Here is a 22764-nt window from a genome sequence, read left to right as displayed (position 1 = left end):
GAATCTCGTCCAACCACATCGTCCCTCGCGCAACCTTGAGAAGTGTATCCTGCTGCTGATCGCGCGTCACGGCGACGCGGCAAAAACATATCTCGGCGGATCGTTTGCATAAAATGTCCGTTCGAGGGCACGAGTCGATCGTTGATCCCGGGCGTTTGATCCCTACGATTTCTTCCTCACAAAGAGATCACTTCTCGCGCGCGAGCCGACCGCCGCGCTCGCCGCGCCGGCGGAAAAGTCGTGGCAGAAGGACGAGCGGCGGCTCGCTGAGTCGTGTCTTCTTCTCGATTTGTGGAACGAACGCGAAAATGCGTGAAGATTCGATTTCAGCCGTCGAACTGATCTCGCGTCCAGCTCCACGGTGACTTTGCTGATTTATGCTCGTTGTTTTCGCAACAACATCCGTCATAACTTCTCGTTTCCGCTGATGGTGCATATTTGTATTTCGGCTGTCAATTGTATCGATTTATTTTTAATGACTCGCTCGCCTTGAAATCTTTATCGCTTCTTAAGTGGTTCACTTTCATACCCGTCGATAATAATAAATATTTATACTTTGGCTTTTAATTAACCATATAAATAGATAATTAGATACTGTGTTCCTGCCTAAGCAATAATTAGGCAACTGGTATACGCTTAAAGATTTTCATCATTTTCGAACTGATATACTTTCATGTTCGCCAATAATAGGTCTTTGTAGACTTTTGATTGATTATACGAGTGGGTCGTTAAATATTGCTTGTCCTTGAGCAGTAATTAAGCAATCTTGCTTCTGCGTCGTTAGACGCTCTATTTGCTCTATTTCAGCCTATCGTGCAGGATGCACGACCTTGCGAGTTTTTCGAAAATCACATAAACGTCCATTTAGCTTCTGAACTACGCAGCGAAAGTGACAGTGCTATTGCAGCAAGCTGGATTAGACTTACATTAGCGACTCGTACGTGTCGGCTCGTCCGTCTGAGCGGAATAATCAATTATCGATTTCGTCGCAGCTCTATGTCGTTTTTCGCGAGACGCACATTACGGATACGCGCGGATCAGCGCGTTACGTAAGCATGCGGTAATGTGCGTCTCAGTCAAAATCCGTATCAGTGCGGCGGCCTTAGCGGGCCCCGATGACGAAAATCCGGCCCGATCCCCCGAAACGGGGACCGGTCGCCATCAGTTATTCCGGGTACGCCTCGCCCCTGCGACAGGTCGCGTGTAGTTCGCGATGGGAGGGAGGTTCTTTGTCCGCAAGGGAAGGCACGCCGCGTATAAAAGACCCCGAGGTAATCGAGGATAGCGTCGCAGTTTTCGCAGCGGACAATCACTTACAACACACAAGATCAAAATGATGACCAAAGTCCTCGTAAGTTCTCCTCTCCATGTGCAATTCACGCGTATCGTACACTAAACGCGACACTTTGATGAATTTGCACGGGGAATTTAATATTTTGCATTTACACGGTAAATTAACGCTTCTTCTAATTCTTACAATTATTATCACTCTACTACTAATTCCGATTTGTAATCAAATTTACTTTAATTTATATTTAGATTCGTTTTGTCTTCGCAAAGATATATTTAAATATATATTGATTTATATACAATGTATACACGTCAACTTTTATTGTACATTTAATTTAATATTATTAATATACACGCAAACTGCAAATAAAAATGGCGTACAAGTAAATTGAAAATAAATTGTTTGGAATAAAATTATTTAATGTTCAATTTGCTCTTCAGATTAATATAAATTTAATACAAATTGATATTAAAATAAAATAAAATATATAATTTTCAACTTCAAATATATCACATTTATAAAATTTTAAAAATTTATAGGTTATAGCATATATTTATGAATTTAGAATGGACAATAATTTTGACGTAAATGTTAATTAATTAAATATTATTTTATTGCTAATTTACAAACAAACAAAAATTAAAAACTACGTGCGAGTAAATTGAAAATAAAGCACTTGAAATAAAGTTACTTAATTTCCAGTTTACTTTACTCAGATTAATATAAATTTAATATAAATTGATATTGAACTAATATATATGAAAATAAAATAAAAATATACATCTTTCAAATTCAAATATATTACATTTATAATATAAAAAATTTATATATATTATGGCACATATTTATGAATTTTCAGAGGGTAATAATTGTGACGTAAATGTTAATTAATTTAATATCACTTCATCGCTGATTTAATGAATCAAAATTAAAATTCGCGTGCAAGTAAATTGTGAATAAAGTATCTGAAGTGAGATCATTTTATTTTCAGTTTACTTGGATTAATACAAATGTAATACAAATTGATATTAAATATAATCTTTCAAATGCAAATATATCACATTTACAATATTAAAAAATTTATACAGATTATAGCACATATTTATGAATTTGGAGTGAATAATAGTCTTGACATGAATGTTAATTCTCCTCAGGTTCTTCTGGGCGCCCTCGTAGCGGCCTGCTCCGCCGGAGTAGTCCCAGCGATCCCGGCCGTGGTTCCCGCGGCGGTCCCAGCCGCTTTGACGGTCGGGACCTACGCTACGAGTTACAACGCGCACGCCATCAACCACGCCATAGCCGCCCCGTACGTAGCCGCGCCAGCGTATGCAGCCGCACCGCTCGCTTACTCCGCTCTGCCAGCCACTTACGCGTATTCCGCCCCGATCATCGCCGGAAGACGCTGAAAGGAAGGACGCTCGCGAGTCCCGTCGCCGGAAACTCAACCGTACTGACCTCGAACCTGCGAAGAGCGGACAGCAACTGTCGATGACTGAGCGTCGATGACGCTCAGTTCTTTTCTCTTTTGTAAATATTATCGTAAATACTATTGTAAATACGATCGCCCGGTCGATGCACTTTGCATCGGCGCAAAATTTAATACTGATTAGTAGCTGATTAATACATTATTCTTGAACGAATGAATCGAGTTTGGCTTGCTTCTTCAGTTTAAGTTAATCCCGTGGACCCCAAGAAGGTCCTACCTTCTTCAGTCGAATTGCAAGGTGAACGTTCTGGTTGCTGATGAAGCGACATCATCGTGAAAATAAATTAGTAATACACGTCTTGAGCTGAATCTTTGAAGTTGAATTTGTTGAAGAGCTTCCAGGTTTAGGGTTTTAATCGTGTTGCGCGTTTTTCCAATAGAGAGAAAATATTTTACTTATTCACGTCTCAGAAATTACTCTGAGATACCGTTTCATTGTGTACTCGAAACCTCTTACGACCAAAAATATATGAAATTTAGAACAAGAGCACATGTTTAGGATGAACACGAGCCCGTTTTAGCCGATTTGTCGAGGCACACGGATGTCAATCGCCACAAATTGCAGCGCTGCTACTAATTGGGACATCAGCTTCCATACAGCACGAAAGTTGCAGAAATCTTGCTGCGATATTGCATCAACATTGAGTCGGAAGAAGCAACCCAGTAAGCAAGGAACATGAAATTAATGTTTAGAAATTTTGATTTTACGTGAATTTTTGAACTCTTGAATTCTTGAATAATATTATATATATATTTAAAAACTATTATTTTGCAATATGATTTTTCCATATATTGTTAAAACATTTTATAAAACATTATAACAAATATTATTTAAATATTATTTTAACATTTATTTTATGTTAATGCAACAGTTAAAAAATGTTTATAATTTTATATTTGTTTATAATTTTATATTAGATTTGTAACATTATAACATTCTCATTTAAACATTATTGAAACTTCGAAATTATACCCAGAGTAAACATGTTTATATAAAGTGAAGAATTGATGTAGTGTTAAAGTGATAGACTTGTAATCCAGAACTCTTTCGGATGTCGGAGTTCGGTCCCACCAATACCAAGTGTGAGGTTTTTCAAATGTGATGTGACATAGTATCAATAAAGTAAACTAAGTTTCAAGTAAAATCAGCATAACAACTTTAAGAATCGTTTTTACTAGAAAAAGAGCAATAATTAGTTTTTAATTTTTGTACTGAGAAATTACCAAAATGTTAACAAAATTATTAGCACAACATTATTTATAAAAACTTTACATTTGTAAATTCAACATTACCGAAACCTCCAAAAACGGGGTCAAAGTTTGTTCATTATGATATTGCATACAACGTTAGATACGACATATTTGAAAACGTTACATGTTACTGAATATCGTTATAATAACGTTGTAATAATGACTTTTTGCTTACTGGGAACGAGTTCTTTCCATACAGCAGAGAAGTTGCAGCAACATTGCTGCAACTTCTCTGCTGTATAGGTTACTTCGGAAAAAAGGAGAGACAATATTCGCACAGAGCGGAGAAGGAAGGGAAATAAGCACAGTCCGGCGAATCGTTCTTTTTCGTCATGATCTATTAATATTACTTATAATGTTAATGTCAATAAACCTGATACAAATATATTCTGTGCCACATTTTGTACTCGTAAACATTTCTTTTGAATTTTTTTCCTTTTGTCATATACGTGTATTGTATGTACTTATATTCTGGTAAAATGTACCGCGTTTTTGTCCTCCTTACGTTATTATTATGCACAATATACAAACTATGATCGAAGAGAAGTGAGAGACGCGAGCGCGCGAGACGCGCCCGGAAGTGGGAGTCGCCGCGATAAAACGAACGCTGGTAACTATCCTTAATGGCAGAAGCGCTGCGAAGAAGGTGCACTGGGCAAGGAAGGAGGGGGGGGGGGGGGGAATGAACGAAATGCTCGATTTTCATCGAAACGATCTATACAGGACGACCCTATACACTCGTATAAAAAGACAAACGTCCACTTTCACAGTACAAAGCTCAAGTGAGAAGGATCAGCGAAGAATGTAAGAGAAGTAAAAGAGACGACGTCTCGACGACGCCGCCTCGCTTTATCAAATTATCGCTACGTCAGCTATATAAAATCGTGTGTATATATATATATATATTATATATATATATATATAACAATGGGCGCCTTTCTCGATTTGGCACAAGAGTTACAAGTTACTTTTCGATCTTTGGTTTCGATAAATGGCTAGAGAGAGAAAGAGAGAAAGAGAGTGGGCGTAAATCTAGAAACCTGGAAGCGACACGAAAAATCAACGTTGCACACGAGGGTGGTACCACTGCGCGCGTTCGTATCACTGTATCAATAAAACACATCGAGCCATGATATCGCTGCGAATACGAAAGAAAATATTCGTCCCTTCCCGCGAAAGGCATTCGATATACAGGATGTCCGGAATCTTCTGGAGACAGAAAATTGTGAAGATTAATCAGATCTGAGAGGAAAAGTCACTTACCATTTTGCAGAAATCGTACTAGTTATTAATGATTGAAAATGTCCACATCTAGGAGCTCTTTTAATTGATAACTTGAAAGTCTGCGTACTTATTTGCAAAATAGTAGAGGACTTTTCTCCTCAGTTTGATCTGATTAATCTTCACAATTTTTCCTTTCCAAAAAATCCCGGACACCCTGTATGTATATTAATACATATATTACCGATAATGTGTGAGAAGCAGGCGTGAATAGAATGCCTAGGGAATCTAGGCAGGATGCGTGACGTCCTTGGGCAAAGCGTGAAATATCCGTGTCATTTTTAATACTTTTCCTAGACAATGTATACAGAGTGTCTCAAAAGTCCCGAAACAAAGTAGCAAATATCTCGAAAATAAAGCATTTTAGGAAGAAAACGTTTCGTACAAAAGTCGTGGAATTTCAAGCGACGTGTTACGTAACAATATTAACATAACCTTGAATAGTGTTGTCAAGGTCATACAAGGATCATTTTTGGATTTTTCAATGGAAACCCTCATTTTTTATTACATCACCTTTTTCTACCAACGAACTTGAGCAAACTTTGTCTCAAACATTTTTTATGTGCCTAATATTTTTGAAGATATTCAAAGAGAACTTGGCATCTTTTTTCAATATTCGACTTACGATTTCTCTATTTGTCGGAAGAAAAAGTGTAGACTTTTAAAATAGGAGTATTGATCTCCTTGTTGCAACAGGGAAGGCTAGAATAGCATTTTGAATCGCACTTAACCCATTGACTGTAGAGGCAGAAATGTACTAGTTGTGCCATTTTTGTGTTGGAAAAAATGTCGAATTTTCTTTATGATATTTTTAAAATAAAGGTTTTTTGGGGTCGCTGAATCCGAATCTGATATCAAAATTTCAAAATTCAAAATGACGGATCGACCATGGTGTGTCAAAATTATGAAAATAATCGGATATTTATGAAAGTGGGTATCTATATGTTTTTGGGACCGCTGAATCTAAATTTGATATCAAAATTTTAAAATTAAAAATGGCGGATCTAAATTTTGAAAATCAGATTTTCATGATTTTTATAATTTCGACTCGCCATGTTGGATCCGTCATTTTGAATTTCGAAATTTTGATATTAAATTCGGATTCAGCGACTCCAAAAACATACAGATACCCACTTTCATAAAAATCCGATTATTTTTATAATTTTGACTCGCCATGTTGGATCCGCCATTTTGAAATTTGAAATTTTGATATCAAATTCGAATTCAGCGACTCCAAAAACATATAGATGCCCACCTGTATGCAAAAAACAATAGTTTTACTATTTTTTTTCTTCGATGCGTGTATACACGTCATCCACAGTCAAGGGGTTAATAGTCTTTCTCACACAAGAGCGCCTCATATTTTCGTGAGCTTTTCGAAAATCACGTGACAATAAAACGTGACAACGTCACTAATAGGAATATCTTATTAAGCGTTTAACACTTTGATGTTCCATCTTCGGCATCCTATAGACCTCCTACATTTCACACAGCGACGGTGACACATATACGAGGTTCGTAACGAATATCTGTGTATGCACAGGGTGTCCCAAAATCATGTGACTTTTTAACAGCGTATTCTAAAGTACCAACTGCAGTTCAACAGAATTAACACGCAAGCGTTGATCGAGGCATCGGTATTTCTTGAACTAACGAAGAATGCGAAGTAATTGTCAAAAAGCCGGGTGAACAAAATTTTGAGCTAGTCTCAGGTAGAGTGCATACTTGAAGAAAATTCTTGTTGAGAATTTCGTTACATGGTGCACGTGACATCAGCAATCGAAAAGGGACTTTTAAATTTGAATTTAACTTTAGGCAGGCAATTGCAAGGTTAGGAGAAAAGTCTCTTTGAAAATACCCCTCGTTGGCCAAAGGTAGCCAAATATAATTTCCGTTCTTTTGCCAGCAGATTTCGAAGATCTTTTTGTACCGTTCGTTGTCGCTCATTTCGTGTGCAAACAAGCGCATTATGTCAGTTATCTTTACCCAAGAGATATAATTGCATTATCATCGTTACTAACGAGATGTAAAATAACGCTATCCAAATCGTTACCGAGGAAAAGTAACTTGCGGTGCTGACGACGTTACCTCCCAAGTGAGTGACAAAATTGCATTTTTGGCTGATTTCGAAATCACAAAGATACCAAAGATCGGATAAACCCGGCGCTTTCGCGCTCGCATTTCCGGCCGTGATCGAACTGTGAAAAATATCGCGTGACAGTTTTGGGACACTCTGCGCATATACACGCAACTCAACAATGGCCAACGTAATGCCCTCGCGAATCGAGGCTCGTAAAAACGGAGAATCGGACGTCGAGTTGCGAATCCGACGATAACAGAAACGTATCGACACTATCGCCGGTCTTCGTGCGTTGTCGGACTGACAGGGAAACATAGGGAACTTGGAAATTCAAAAAATTATGAAACTTTATGTGGAAGTAAAGTAGTTTATCCGTAATGCAAAACTATTTTTTGTTCATACGGAATTCCACTCTGAAAGGGTGAAACCAACTTTAAAAGAAAGAAATTTTCATTTTTAGCGTATAGTTGAAAAATCTTTGAAACCCCCTCTGCCCTTCTCCAATTTTGCAAAATCTGAATATACAGTTGCAAAGAGTATGAAATACACTACAACTTTCATATAAACTATTTTTGTATATACTTCATATTTTAAAAGATATACGCTAGAAATGAAAATGATTTCTTTTTTCGAAGATTGGTTCACCCCCTCAGACTGGGATCCCGCACAAACAAAAAATAGTTTTGTATTATGGATGAACTACTTTACTTCCACACAAAGTTTCATAATCTTTCGAATTTTCGGATTCCCTATCTTTCCTTGTGAGCGAGCGAGAAAATGTACGCAGGAGTTCGCGCGATCTCACAAATTTGTAGCCGCAATAAATACACATACACGCGCGCGTACACACACACACACACACACATACACACACGCTTCCCCCGACAAGCCGGTCGCGGCCGCCGGGACGCTCGTCGTCGCGTCGTATAAAGCTAATGCCGCCTTTTGCGCTATGACATACACAATAATGACTAGAATAAAAATGAACATTACGATTTGTTATCACCATGCAGATACACTTACAGCTACCGTTAGGCATCTTCATTGAAATATCTTGTTCTCAACATCCCAGATAGCAAACGGCGCTACACGTACATGCGCACTCCGCGGAGTTCGCGGCAGAGGATTCGGGTAGAATCTGCGTTTCTCGCGCGAACACACACGCGTGTCGCTGATTGAATCTTCCTTCGCGCAGGACGCAATAATTTCACGGGAGAGAGACAGAGAGAAAGGGAGAGATGTGCTATCTGGGATGTTATCGCCCAAGCCACGTGTTACATAGAGTATTTCGCTCACTTCATTCCTTTTTTCCCCCTTTCGTCGGTGGTATAGATCCGAAATAGAAGAATATATAAGCTAGAAGCTAAGTAACAATTTTTAATAATCTTAATTATCACGGACGTGGCACTGGATCACGCATGTGTGTCTCTTTTTCATCGTCCTTATCTCCTACGTCAAGCACTCTGACGGTACACACTCATCACGCATCATACTGGTTCCGTATATACGCTGCTCAGAAGGGAGGTAAATAATATAAATAATTTAACGGCTATGTCGTTATATATATATATATATGTACGGGTGAACTAAGATATCTCTCCGCTATCGTATTCTGGAATAGATTTCTCTCCGTAGAATCTCGCTACTTGACTTGTTTCTCTTAAAAAAATAACGTCCGCTCTCTTCTTCTTCTTCTCTGAACGTCATGGTCGCGCACTCTCGTATATTTATCGCGCTAAGCTACAGGGTCACGACTGTCTGCGCTACCGTGTGATACTGTTGATTCTTTTCTCCTCTTCTTCTTCTAATAATCCTTCCTCTCGACGAGACCTCAGCGTCGCGATTCTCATACGCAGACCAGCGCGATAACCCTGCCATCTACAGGATTCTTCGGTCATTCAGGGTTAGGGAAGTTGCCTCCCGAAAGCGATTCGTTGCCGCTACCGTCACATCATACATTTGGAAAATTTCCCATTGCAATTCTGATAATCTTCTGGCATTCTGACCACTTCAGCTAATAGGTCTGTTCCTTCCAGCTTTGAACTTCAACTTTGTTTTCTGTCGTTCGAGTGACTTCGCCGAAACTAGCGCGAGCACGGTCGATTTTCTGGCTGTTTCTTGATTACTGAGGCAAAAGAAAAGTTTTCGGCCTGCTTTGCAAACCTTCTCGACCGCAAGTGAAGAATCTCGAGCGCGTGTTCTCTCGCTTCTGACGTCTCACAAACCGACCAATTATTCTTGACACATAAAGTCGTTTGCGCTTTTTCGGTGCGAATCATCGAAAGGTCATGACGTCACGTGAAAGTTGAATGACTGTTCAGCTGAAGATATGAAACGGTGCCACTGTGACTTCTCGAAAGTGACTAAGCTTTAAATTTGATATGACTTCGTGACGGTGCATCGTCCATGCCGGAAACCAAATGACAATGATGAAGAATTATATATTCTTCATATATATTGCTCGCTTGAGAAACGGCTCAAACTGTCGCTGAAAAAAAGTAACTTGTAACAGCAACGAATCGCCTCCCGACTCTGCAGTCACCCGCATCACTCTGCATTGTTACAATTCGCCCATCGTGACTACTGACCATTCGACAAAACGACAACGGTGCTCTTAACCTTTATTCTTGAGAAAACATGGCGTCCCTAGCGCTAATCGTAAAATCATGCAAGGGAAAAGGAGCAAATTCTTCACATACTCTCGTCGTTTCGTGAAATAATCATCGGCAGACACGATGCGTGTTCTCGCATGGAATATTCTAGCAACCCTGTGTCTGCTAAACGTCAAGGTCACCGTGCCGGCCTGCGTACGGCCGACTTGACCGCGCGGACAACGTATCGTTTAGCGCTATCTGACGAACGTCGTGTATGAAAATGGCAGTCCCCCTCTGCGACGCGGGTGCGTCGCAAGGTGAAGCGTGCTGCACGAGCACTTGGATGACCAATGACCTAAACTCGCTAAGGATGAAAGCGACCCGCGGGAGGACCGAGGCCCGCCGACGTTTGGAGAGGAGAACCTTGTCGGGGGGACCAGCAGGTTGATCACCAGCCGTCGCGTTGTCGACGATGAAGATCGAGAACGATCAATAATAACCGGGGTAATGGTGATACCCTGTTCTCGGAGGGTGATACGGAGCCGGGCTCACAGGGTAGCTAGGGTTGTAGCCAGCCAAAGGAGGCGGCGGCGGAGACAACATCCGGCCATCGCCAGCGTCAGGCACCACGTGCGTCGTCGCCGAGCCGGCCGACTGCGGGCTGGTGATGACGCGGGTGGCACCTGAGCCATGCAGATGGTGACTTCTCGAGAGGCTCAGGTCGACGCTGTGCCTGCCGCCGGGCGTGAGGTCTAAACTCACCACCCTCAGAACGTCCCCATGAGGATAAGGCGGTGGAGGCGGCGGCGGCGGTGGCGGCGACATGGAATAGCTGCCGGTCCTGCTGAGGTCCACGCTCTGCCGCTCACCTATGTCGTACAGGTGGTGGTGGTGGTAGCGTGTATTCTGCACTTGGACGCCGAAGCTGTGATGGAAGCTACGGGCGGACATGTCAAGACCCTGGAGCTCGCCGCTGTTCAGCATCAGTGGCTCAAAGTTCGGCCTTTCACGGATAAAGTCCTGCTCGAGCGGGTCGTAGGACTTGTAAGACGTCGACAGGTCCAACTGCAATGCCTTCTCCTTCACGGACAGGCTGAGGTTCTGCGCGACCGCGTCACCCTCGTCGCTCGACAGATTGTCTGTGGGCACCTGGTGGTGATGGTGCATGTCCTGATAGCGAGGATTCGGAGTGGCGGACGGTGACACCAGGTCCTCTTGCTGCATGTGGATGTAGTTGGGCGACGAGACGCGCGGCAGCTCCTCGTGGTGCAGGTATTGCTCGATGTTGTGCGTCCGCGAGGTGTTCATGTAGTCGACCGGTCGGTGCAGGTGATAGTCCACGTGCAAATGATTGGGCGGACTGTGCCGGTCGTCCGGCGTCGGCGCGGGCGACATCAGCTCCTCTTGCTGCTGTATGTAGGAGTCCAAGTGGTTCGGTGAGCGCTGCGGCATCGGCGACTGCAGCGGGTTCGAGATGGTGTATAGGTTGGCCTCGCGGTCGTTATCCTCCAGGATCGGGCTGGATACTGTGCCGATGTCCCTCTCCGCGGCGTCTAGGGCCGCCTCGACCAGGAGGCTAGCGTTCGCGCTCTCGGTCCTGCGGTACACACTCAGACTCAGCTTGTTGCCGTCGATCAGGGTCTGAGTGGTCGTGACAATGGTGCTGCGCGTCGCCGTCTTTTCGCCGTTGTCTTTCCGGTCGTCTTCAAAGTCGTACACGTCGGAGGGCGCCGTGGTCGGCGGGAGGTGGACAGTCACCAGGTCGGATGAGACTGGCGGGTTAAACTCGCCCATCCACTTCTTGCTGCCCTTGCTCTGCACCTTCGCGGACGCGCTGTACATGTCGACTTCCGGTGGCCGTTGGACGTTCTCTATGCTAGCGTCCAGGCCGACCGACAAGGACGCGGCTTGTGGCGACATGGGGATCTGGAGCTCCTGTTCCGACTTGTACTTTACCGTGTTCCCGTTGCTCGAGAATTCTATGATGCTGTTGTGACCCGAATTCACCGGCACCTCGACCTTCAGGCTGTTCTCTGAACTGCAGTCGTCCACGGATGGCAAACTGTTGCTGTTGTCCTGCTGTACACATGGCTCGAGTGAGAAAGTGGATATTGATCGATTAAAAAAGTCTAGTTGGCTAAAATAATTGGCGACTCGATAACCTAACAAACGGTTGATGAAATTAGTTGCTCATCAATGTACAATCAACCAAATCAAAGTGGTCGTTGTACGCAAACGATCAATCGTGCTCAGAATTGCAGGTAGCATGAAATATTTCAGTACAAAAAAATTCAAAGTGGAAAACGACCAGACATAATTCGGCAAATATATTTCTCATCAAGGGAGATCCTGAAGAGGACCCCAATAACGGCCGAGACGTATGATTTTACAGACTGGTTACGTGACTATTCCAGATAGTAAATTTCGCCTGCCGGAATGCAGCGCTCTTGCTCGCCCGTGCGATCATTGATCTTCCTCCCGACTCGATTGAATGACGAGTGAATCACCTGAGAATTTCTTCTGTTGGAATGAGTGGCCTTTCCGCAAGAACTTTCCTCCACGAGGCCACCGCTGTACGCGTCGAACGTGTACGCCACGGATCTCTCGATTTTCGGCATCATCTCCTCCGTGAGGCCGTGCACCTTCTTGTAGTGGAATTGCAGGCATTGCTTCGTCGTGAAAGCCGCCGTGCAACTGTTCTCTTTACATCTGTAAAAGGAAAAGAATACAGCTTGTATAAAATACCGAACTGATGACGTCACGGAAGTGAGAAGACAGACGCTCCAGATTCTTGCAAAATACGACGAAGTGAGATGTGTGTCCATAACAATCAATAAATTATTATTGCTTGTTCCTCTCTTAATTCTGTCACGTTGACTTTACGGTAGTTTGTATCAGAGTAAGAAGTGCTCAAATTATCTTGCAGATCTGCTCGATCGAATTTGACATTTCGCAAACGTCATAAATCAAGATGACCACGACGAAGAAACAAGAGCCTCATCTAGAGAAGAAGAAGAGGAGAAAATGGATCAGAGACGCACTTGAACGGTTTTACGCCGCTGTGCGTCAGCATGTGTATCTTCAAGTTGCTCTTGTTCTGGAACATCTTGCCGCATCGGTCGCAGGTGGCCGCGGCGATGACGTCCTTGTGGTGAACCTCCTTCATATGGCGCTGCAGAGCCGCGCGGGAGCCCAGCAGTTTCAAGCACGACTTGCATTGAAACTCCCTTAGCACCTCGGCCATATCTGCGCGGCAAGATGCCTCGTTAGCGCGAGAAGATTACGAGTGAGAAGAGGCTAACATCACATGAGTCGATCTTACCATTATGCATTCTCTTGATGTGTACTTTCAGCTTCTGCGGCTGGCAGAACTTGCGGCCGCAAAAGTCGCACAGGGGCCGCGACCGTTGCGGGTTCTGCGCGCACCCGTAGGTCCTGTGCATCTCCAGGTAGTTGAGCCTCAGGAAGAATTTCTTGCAGTACTGACACTGATACGCGCCGCGACCCGCATGCAACTCCGCCGCGTGTTTCATGATGTTGTCCTTGCCGAGAACCGCCGCGCCGCAGACCTGAAGAGAGCAACAGAATTTTCTTTTCTCTCACGGTAGACAATCGCTGAGAATGTAGGCTAACGAGAGCCGGCGGGTTTGTGTGTTGGACGTAATAATTGGGGTACCAACAGGAGGATAAAATTGTCCGTTAGCGGAGAGTACCTTTTTTTTGACTTGTTCTCCAGACTTTCAACGCACAATTTTTTTTAAGCAGGTTTGGAAGACAACTTGTCACCGTTTCACTTGTTACTTTTCTCAGTTCCAGTTATGTTTCCTCGCTAATTACGATTGTGATAATGGTTTCTTGTTTTTAGGTTAACAATCGTCATAAATATACAGAGTGTTTCGAAAAGAAGAGAAGAAGAAAAAGACGAGCAAAAAGTTTCTATAAACAAAAGTTGAAAAGTTAATGTCGAGAGACAAGCTTAAAGAAATTACTTTTAATGTGGACGTAATGCATACGATAATATCTAAATGCGTTTCAACAAAATGGAAAAGGATAAGAATAAAAGATGCTGGCCGCGCGAAGCAATGCAATTCCGAAGTCTCCGCGTCAGACCGTCTCGTGCGTTCAGACACTCCTGGAATATTGCGCTCAGCATCCATCTGCTGTTTTCGTTCGTCGTCAACCGGATCCATGTTATGTAACGAAGATGGAGGAGTGATTACCTTGCAGTGGTACTTCCTGATGGTCAGACTGTAATTAGTGTCATGGAAGATGCAGCAGTGCAACCGGTAGTATATCGGGTGTGAGAAATTCAGGTTACACCCCCCGCAATCTGAAAGTGGGGAGCCAGTGTGAGAAATGGCTTCGGATAAAAATATAAAAAGAACAGAAATCCAAAGAGTGTCGTCGGCGCGACACGATTGCCAACTCGGCCAAGTTTACGCACTGGTTTTGTCCGTCTTGTTCTTCCTCGTCCATGCGAAGGATTGCGAGTCCGCCCAGTAAGTCAGCTCCATGCCCGATGTGATATTCTGCGTAGTGACAAGGTGCAGTTGACCCTGCTTGGTGATGACGGCGACGCTTCGTTTCTCCTTCGTCTCAGCCGGTCTGATATATCGAATCCAATTGCTCTTCAGCGGGTCCGTAGTGCTGACGTAAACACTCTTCCCGTTATTATCTACCTGAAAGGAAGTAGATTTTTTACGTTATTGAGTAGTTGCTGAGTACAACCGCAAATTCAGTTGACAAGGTTTGTAGTGAAAAATTATAACAAATCGGTAAATCGTGAATAGATTACAGCAAAATACAGATTGTAGTTCAGCATCACGTAATTATCACCTGTATTTTAAAATAAAAATATGCCAAAATTTTATCAATCAAGGATAGCTCCAGTTATGCTACAAAAATCATCACGAATTTCCTTTCATTTATTGTTTCTATTATGTAGATGAATATTGATCCACGTCTGCTAATGTCTTTTCTTCTTTTCCAATTTCTGGTACAATGTCAACATATTGATTTTAAATATCATAAAAATCCTAAATATAATTTGAGAGCACAAATGACACACTGGATGAAGAAACGTCAACTTTAATTACTTCTAATATTGTAACCTTCGAACAGAGTTGATCTTCTTCTGCGTGACTAGTCAGATTAAACTTCAACTAATGTCCCAAAACTGAAAATTACAACGCACAGAGAAAAAAAAGTTTGCTTAGATGAAACAATTTTTTGGTGGAACATGGGCGACGCAGAAATTCCGGCTGGAATCATCAGAATCGAGTCAAGATTTCTGATGAACTTGACCAGAACTCTGGTATTTCTCTCCAGAAAACTGCTTCATTCAACCAAACGCCATGTTCTCCGTACCGACTCTTAGGAAGTCCACTTGACGAGGTAACCTCGTATTAACCAAAATCACACAAAGGGCCACCGAGGAGGAACCCTGAAGAGAAAACAAATCGCACGCCAACGACAATACCTCCCAGATATGGCGCATGGAGAAGTCGTCCGGGATGTCCATCTCCCTGACCGGCATGCCGATGAGCGGGCCGAGTTTGGCGTACATCGGCACCGGGTTCTTGGCGTAAATTCCAAGGCCGTGGTCGTTGTTGGTGAACCTCAGCTCCAGGCAGTCGGGCAGCGAGTCCCTCGCGTACAACGGCCGCTCCACGTCGACCGTCAACTGCTTCTCCTCCCGCTGCGCCTTCGCCTTGCTCTTGCACTGCTCACCGGACAACGTCTCGTCGTCCGACTCGCAGCCATCGTCCGCTGGCCGCCCGTAGCCCTCGGACATCGGGTCGATGGTCTTCATGGCCTTGATGACCTCGGCATTGTCCTGATGCTTGGCCAGCCACTCCTGATAGCTAACAGCGTCCGCTATTGTGTACTGCGGGCTGACCAACGGACACGCGTCCTGCAAGTGGCGGCTGTTGCACTCCTGGCAGAGCTTGATCCTGATGGCCAGCCGTTGCGGCTCAGTTATCACGCTGTCGACGGCCTCGACGGGCCTGCCGAGGCCGTCGCTCGGCGGCGAGGACTCGGCCTCCGGCGCGCACAGCTCCTGAGCCGGCTCGTCCACCACGACGATACCATCCTGAGGCGCCCTACGCACGTCGTGGTGCTTCTTCGTCTTGTGCTCCTTCGTATGCTTGTGCTTGTTCCGTCGGTGCTTCAGCACCGCCTCGTCCGCGCCGGTCTCCAGGGGATCCTTCTCCGAGGCATTCTCGTCGACCTGCGCGGTTTCGTGCCGCGGCTTCTTCCGCTTCCTCTTGAGCTTGCGCTCGTCCACGTCGGGACTCGGCTCGTCGTCCCTCGGCACGTCGCAGGTTGCGCCCTTGTGCGGCTCCTGCGGCTCTGCACCCGCGCTCTCCTTGTCGAGCGCGCTCGCGGCCTGCGCCTCCGCCGTCTCGACGGAGCCAACACTCGCGTTCGACGGGTACTCGGCGCCCTTGGCGGAGTCGTCCTGACAGGCGAGCCTCGGCAGAGCGAACGCCACCGCGTCGTCACACTGCAGTCTAGTGCTCCTATTACCCTCTAAGGTGGTGTCCTTGTCGGAGCCCTCGGCGCTCGCGTCGGGGCCGGTGTTCGTGTTGTGCCTGATGTCGTTACTCGTATTATTTACATCGCTTATAAATCTTACACTATCTACGTGCTCAGTCTTGATCGTGGCGGCCTCGGCGTCCCTCGCGGCCAATCTCTTCACGCCTAATTTGAATTTCGCCTCCACCTCGCCGCCGCCGGCCACCGTCGCCGTGGCCTCGCAAGCGTCCGGGTCTTCGCTCGCCGCGGAGCCGCCGCCGGACCCGTTCACCGATACGGACCCGGCGGCGTCCTCGGGGTCGCCGCTCTTCGAGTGCCGCCGCTTCTTGCGCTTGTCCTTGTGGTGTTTCGTCTTGTTCTTGTGGTACTTGGACTTCCAGCTGCGTCGCACGTGCAACTTGATCACGTTGTCCAGCACCGCCGACGGCACATCGCTTATCGCGCCGGCTGTGGACTCCTGCTGCTTCCTCAGGCTCCTGCGGATAAATCCTTTCTTCTCCTCCTCCTCCTTCTCCTCCTCCTCGTCCTGCTCCTCCTCCTCCTCCTGCGTCTTGCCTTCGCCGCCGGGACTTTTAATCTGGATAGCTCCCTCATCGCGATCCTTGGCCTCGCTCGCTTCCCACTCCTCCGCACCATTGCATTTGTCCTCTTGCCTGCGGGCGAGAGAAATTTGTCAGTCGATGGAACTTCAGGCTGAATCTCGGTTTCAGCGGTTTCATCAACAGGAAACGTCTTAGTTTTCAGGCTCTGTATTTTTCTCTTTTGTGAAGATGTGTGAAGATTACGTGGAAGTCAAGTCTATTCTTTCGACGGAGTCATGATTTTAAGATCGCCAAAGACCATCTTGAAAGTTGATTCATCTTCCGATTCAATTTATCCTAATATTTTTCAGTATGTAAAGTATAATACTCGCAAAGTACGGAGAAGAAATATTCTATCACTGAAGAAAGCGACTGCTCAGTTTACTTTCTTCTCTCCTTCAGTGGTTATCTTCGATGATTTGAAGATTGCCAAAAACCACTTTGAAGGTTGAAGATTTCAATTCATCCTGATATCTTTCAGCGTGTAAGGTATAAAACTCGCAAAGTACACGGAGAAGAAATATTCTGCCATTGAAGAAAGCGACTGCTAAGTTTATTTTTTTCCTTCAGTGATTATCTTCGATGGCTTGAAGATTCCCGAAAACCACTTTGAAAGTTGAAGATTTCAATTTATCCTGATATCCTTCAGCGTGTAAGGTATAAAGCTCGCAAAGTATACGGAGAAAAAATATTCTGCCACTGAAGAAAACCACTGCCCAGTTTACTCTCTTCCTTCAGTAATTATCTTCGGTAAGGAACATTGTCTTAGCAACAGTCTAAAGATGTGCTCATTAAGAAGAATTTATTCTTTTCCCAAGAATATTATAAAACTTGTATTCCATTAGTGTGAAAGAGATGTGGACACGGTTACTTAATAAGTTATTTCTTCAGTAAACACTGAGTGACAATTATAAAAAAATAGCTGGCTGGTGATTTTCATCAACAGCCAATTTTACAAGAGCGACAACTGGCATCTGCAAAACATGTGCACCCCAAGTTCCAAGACGGTTCCGACATGTTTGTTTTATGCAGTACAGTGAGCAACAAGCGTCCAATGAGAGAACTGAAATTTGGAGAGTATTCCAAAAACAAGCATCGTCTGCGTTCCGCGCCGATTCATCCATTAGGAAGTTCCATCTTCACAATTTGAAGTTCCGGACTTTCGGAACGATGAGATACTTCTCGCGAGGCAAGTTAAACAACATGAAGACACAAAGAGAGAGAGAGAGAGAGAGAGAGAGAGAGAGAGAGAGAGAGAGAGAGAGCGCGCAGCGAAGGATTTTCGCCGCGAGAGGAAGACAAAGAGACGGCGATAGTCGCGAACAAAAGGACTGGCCGAGATTCATGCAGTTTCGAAGCAACAACCTCAAGATTTATCAGGCGGAGCGCGCGATCAAGAAAACGCGGCGAACGATAGAGAGAAAGAGAGAGATGATTAGAGGGGAGAGGGAAGGAGGGAGAGATAGACAGAGACGGGAATAGCCGCAAATAAAAATATTGGCTGATAAGCGCAAACACGCATCGATCCGCGCGATCGCTCGCGACTTTCAAACCGCCGCGCGCGTGTCCTTTTCGCGCGCGCGGGCCGGCGTTATCGATCGCGCTTCGGCCGCTCCTCTCCCCCGCGCAACGGCAGAGCGTCGTCCCCCGCAAGATGGCGATTCAATGGCACGCTGGGCGACAGTAGGGGGGGCGGCCCGAACGCGTGACAGGTTGGGCTGCCGTGCGTTCCGCCGAGAAGTGTTGAGGTTCGCGCGCGCGACTTTGTTGACAGATGCAGCGCGCCCGTTGCCAACGTCGCGAATCGTCGCGGTCGTCGTCGCCGTGGCCAGCGGTCATGACTCACGACGACGACGACGGCGGCGGCGGCGGCGACGATGACGACGACGAAAGCACAATGACCGCGACCGAGCTACGTCGTCGTCGTCGTTGACGATGACGGCGACGCCATGAGAGAGACAGAGACATACCTGGTGACGGCGGCGGACTCCGCGAGATCCAGCAGGTACACCGCGACATCCTCGTCCGTGGACAGGCCGAGACGCTTCTTCAACGACAGCCAGCGCCTGCCGCTCGTCAGGCCGATGTGCACGCTGCGAAAGTGCCTGGTGGCGGCCACTTCCGGAGTGGCCGTCGCCGCCGCCAACGTTGTGCCGGCCAGCGGCGCGGCGCAGCCCCCGTTCTGCGGCTGCGGCTGCTGGCCGCCGCCGCTGCTGCTTCTCGTGTTCGCAGGTCCCCTCACATGCCGCGCGGTGCCCTTCTTCGGCATTACTACATCGTACAGGCTCGGCCGCGATCCGACGGGCTGCGGGAGTCTGCTGTGGCAACGGGCGAGACGGGTACGGGACCCGCGAAAGGGCACCTCCACAGGAGGACGCGCACCGATATTATCCTATCCTCTTTATGCTCACCGCCGCCTGCCACCGCCGCCACCTCCTCCTCCACCACCACCTCCTCCTCCTCCTCCTCCTCCTCCTCTTCCTCTTCCTCCGCCGCCGCCGCCGCCGCCGCCGCCGCCGATGCTGTCACCGCCGCCGCCAGCAGCAGCACCGCCACCGACGTGCCGCCCACCCTGAGACGCACGCTCCTCCTCTCTCTCCGTCTCTCCCGCTCTCGCCGCGTCTCTCTGTCTCGCCCCCTCCGCCGGCGACTCGTCGCCATTCTGTTTTATCGATTACACGGCCGAGATGTGCAACATGCGGCGGCGACTCTCCGTCGTCGTGATTCAGCGGCGCCGATTTACGACGCCTGAGGTGTGACGAGCGAGCGAGCGAACGAGTCCGCTTTTTTCGCACGCACGCCACGCGTCTGGATATTCGTGCATCGTGGCGCATGAGTATCGGGACTATCGGGAGAAGCAGCGGCGATGTGAGCTCGCAGCGGGCCCGAAACCGCAGCGGGTGACGTCATGAGCTCCGGCCCGGCCTGTCACGGATTTTTCAGCTTAGCTGAACGGCTGTTACGTTTATCGTCATGGTTAAACTCGCGTTGCATCCCATATCGCATTTACAACTGTAGTTTATGCAAATCTATAGTCTGCACGAAAAAAGTCTCAAAGATGGGCCAGAGCATAGACTTCTGCATAACGCATAATACACAACGCATAAGAGAATCAACCAGAGTTCTTCATTTCTGTCCTGAGGAAGGAAATGAAGAAAACTAATTGGTTTATTCTCTTATGCGTTATGTATAATGTATTATGCAAAAGCCTGCGCTCTTGCCTGATGTCTTCTTTTTGTCAAACATGTATTGTGATTGGTTGATAATAAATGATTGGACGGAAGAAGGGACGAAACAAAATCGACGCTATCGAGTTCTTCTACGATGGTTTTCTTACAATTTGTGGGCGTTGATAGTTAAACCAGAGAGAAAGCTGAGAGCGGCCAACACGGCGTTTTCGGCGACACCGATTTTTCGCACTGGAAATGGGCGTCATCTGTATCCATTTTGAGAGGAGAACTACGATGCTACATCCACTTTTAGGTCTTGGTGGTAAAATCTGCATGTGGTGGAAGTCCGTGCTACATTCACTTTCAGGAGGTTTATGTCCGTGCTGCAACCATAGTTACCATATCTCTATGCCAGACTATGCCCGAAGGTCTAAAAAGAGCGCGGGGGGGGGGGGAGCAGGAAAAATAAAAGTACATATTAAATATTAAATCCTCTACATACATGTTGCCGTATCAAAATCTCCTGTATAACAAACGATTTGATACGTCTGGAGACGCATGATGTATCGTTGCCCGCGTCCCGTTCTCTTCGTCCTGCTTCACAATTCAGCATCCTGTCCGCTCCGGATATTCGCTCGTGGCCGGACTGACAGTGGCCGTCGGTGAGCATTCGATTCGCTCGGAGAAGCACGTGTTAATTAACGTGACTCCGATTATAAATATCCCGCGAGTCGACGAAATATCTGAACTTTTAAAAAAAGCATCAAAGAAAATCACGCTGATGTTGTCATGGGTGAAGTCTCACCCTGGTATTGTACCCTGGTACCCAATATATATTTTTTTATTTTCGAAATAAAACAAGCCAAACGAATGCAATTAAATGTTATTTATCATCATTGAATATTAAATGAAAAGTAGAAGAGTTATTGTCCGCAGCGGGATAATTAATCATTTAATAAGAACGAGACAAAATTCGCACGGGATGAAATTCCACTCTTTAACTCTACCATGACCTTTAATTATTCTCTGGCAAAACGGCATCACAACAACTTTGACACACTGTACAATTAGTTGCTAACACATTTTCTAATCGTACACATTCCTCTTTAATTAACATAAAGCTAACAAATGTCCGATGCTTCGATAGAGTAATTTTCTTTATTTTCAGTAATGAATAAATAAAGCAAAATCAATGTCGCGTACAGTTGAAAGGCCTCCTCGCATTCCCCTCGTTGTCCCGGAACCTTCGAGAAAAGAAAAGATACCCAAGGGCAAGTCTCTCTTGCTTCAACCGCCGCCAAGGCCCACAATGTTAACATCGCGCCGATTGTGTTGATCGGCTCGCGAGCGACGATACTTTTTGCCCTTCGTTTGACGTTTGACGAATTTTCCGGGAATAAGAAGTCGGAATTTCGCGCTCGGCATTCACGATCCGTCATCATCCGACTAGTAATCATAGACACTTTATGAATCTGCAATTACTCTCGTATATATAATAATAATAAATTATAATTATAATATTATGTAATTATAATAAAATGTACTTGTAAATTCTCTCTCTATATATACGGTGTAATGTTTTATTTAAGTTTATATAGTATTATAATAAATGATAAACCTTCACTATAGAATATACATATCGAATGTGTATATATTCTACATATTTGATATTTTTTTATTCAAAGATGTTATTCTTATTACAATTGACGAAATGTCAATGATATTTAAAATAAACAACGTTTATTTTCTGGACACGCCAAGTGCTTTCTTGTAGTTCTCAATTTTATTATCTATTGTAACTTTTTGTTATTTAAAAAGTTTTAAAATTGTCGAAAATGTATATTTAATATTTTAAATTTATTATTTTAATTTGAAATTAATTTTTTTATTATATTTATATTTTCATTATTTGTTATTTTATAAATATAATATTTTTTAATTAATTGTATTTTTTTTGGATTTATTTATTATTGTTGCGGGTTGAATCTGAGAGTTAACCCGTTGAACGCCGGGATCGCCCAGATCTTGGGCGCTAGAGCGAGTACGACTGGAGCCGACGGAAATCAGCCAAAAGGAGAGGACCGGTCGGTTCTCTGGACAATAATGTGTTCGAGTCTCCGATTCCGAAGCGTTTATTAGCGTTGACCCAGTACAGCGGCTTGTAGATCGCGAACAATGACGTTGTGTCTCAATAACGAGACGGAGAAAATAATCACGCGCCGGAGCGACGCGTTGTTAAGATTCGACGGTAGCCGAACGGAACTTGAGAATTGAGTTCGACAGCCGGATTCTGCCGAAAATCTATCGTCATGATATTGATCGTGATATTTATAATTTTATATCGCTGATGCGGCTCAAGCCGATTGGCAAATTTGTACACATCGTTGGTTGACTGACACAAAGATCTAGACGGTAAATACATTGTTTTGCCGTTAGTCACGAGACATTAGACTGCCGCACGTTTTTTCTGATGGAAAGAGCGTTATTGTC

The 22764-nt window shown here is 45.1% G+C and overlaps 2 protein-coding genes across 3 annotated transcripts; one reads left to right on the top strand and one right to left on the bottom strand.

Moving 5' to 3' along the window:
- The first annotated feature begins 1271 nt into the window (after positions 1 to 1271).
- On the top strand, positions 1272 to 2935 carry LOC105190080 (uncharacterized). The gene is made up of 2 exons (XM_011152583.3): positions 1272 to 1351; positions 2446 to 2935. The coding sequence occupies exons 1-2, from the start codon at positions 1334 to 1336 to the stop codon at positions 2695 to 2697; spliced, it is 270 nt and encodes an 89-aa protein (XP_011150885.1). The 5' UTR covers positions 1272 to 1333; the 3' UTR covers positions 2698 to 2935.
- Positions 2936 to 8946: 6011 nt separating this feature from the next.
- LOC105190093 (uncharacterized) lies at positions 8947 to 19530 on the bottom strand. 2 transcript variants are annotated; one of them, XM_025307055.1, is made up of 8 exons: positions 19075 to 19530; positions 15463 to 17176; positions 14428 to 14662; positions 14204 to 14313; positions 13306 to 13552; positions 13025 to 13229; positions 12491 to 12692; positions 8947 to 12062 (listed from the first exon to the last, which is right to left on the bottom strand). In XM_025307055.1, exons 1-8 carry the CDS (start codon positions 19371 to 19373, stop codon positions 10473 to 10475), a joined length of 4602 nt encoding a protein of 1533 aa, XP_025162840.1. In that variant the 5' UTR covers positions 19374 to 19530; the 3' UTR covers positions 8947 to 10472. The 2 variants fall into 2 exon arrangements, with proteins under 2 accessions (XP_025162840.1, XP_025162841.1); XM_025307056.1 differs by having other exon boundaries at positions 8947 to 12059.
- Between the last annotated feature and the right edge of the window lie 3234 nt (positions 19531 to 22764).

Source organism: Harpegnathos saltator, unplaced genomic scaffold (genome assembly GCF_003227715.2).
Source record: "Harpegnathos saltator strain DR-91 unplaced genomic scaffold, Hsal_v8.6 scaffold83, whole genome shotgun sequence".
Taxonomy (NCBI): Eukaryota; Metazoa; Arthropoda; class Insecta; order Hymenoptera; family Formicidae; genus Harpegnathos; species Harpegnathos saltator.
Note: the sequence above shows the minus strand (reverse complement) of the source record. Positions and strands in the feature narration are given on the sequence as shown.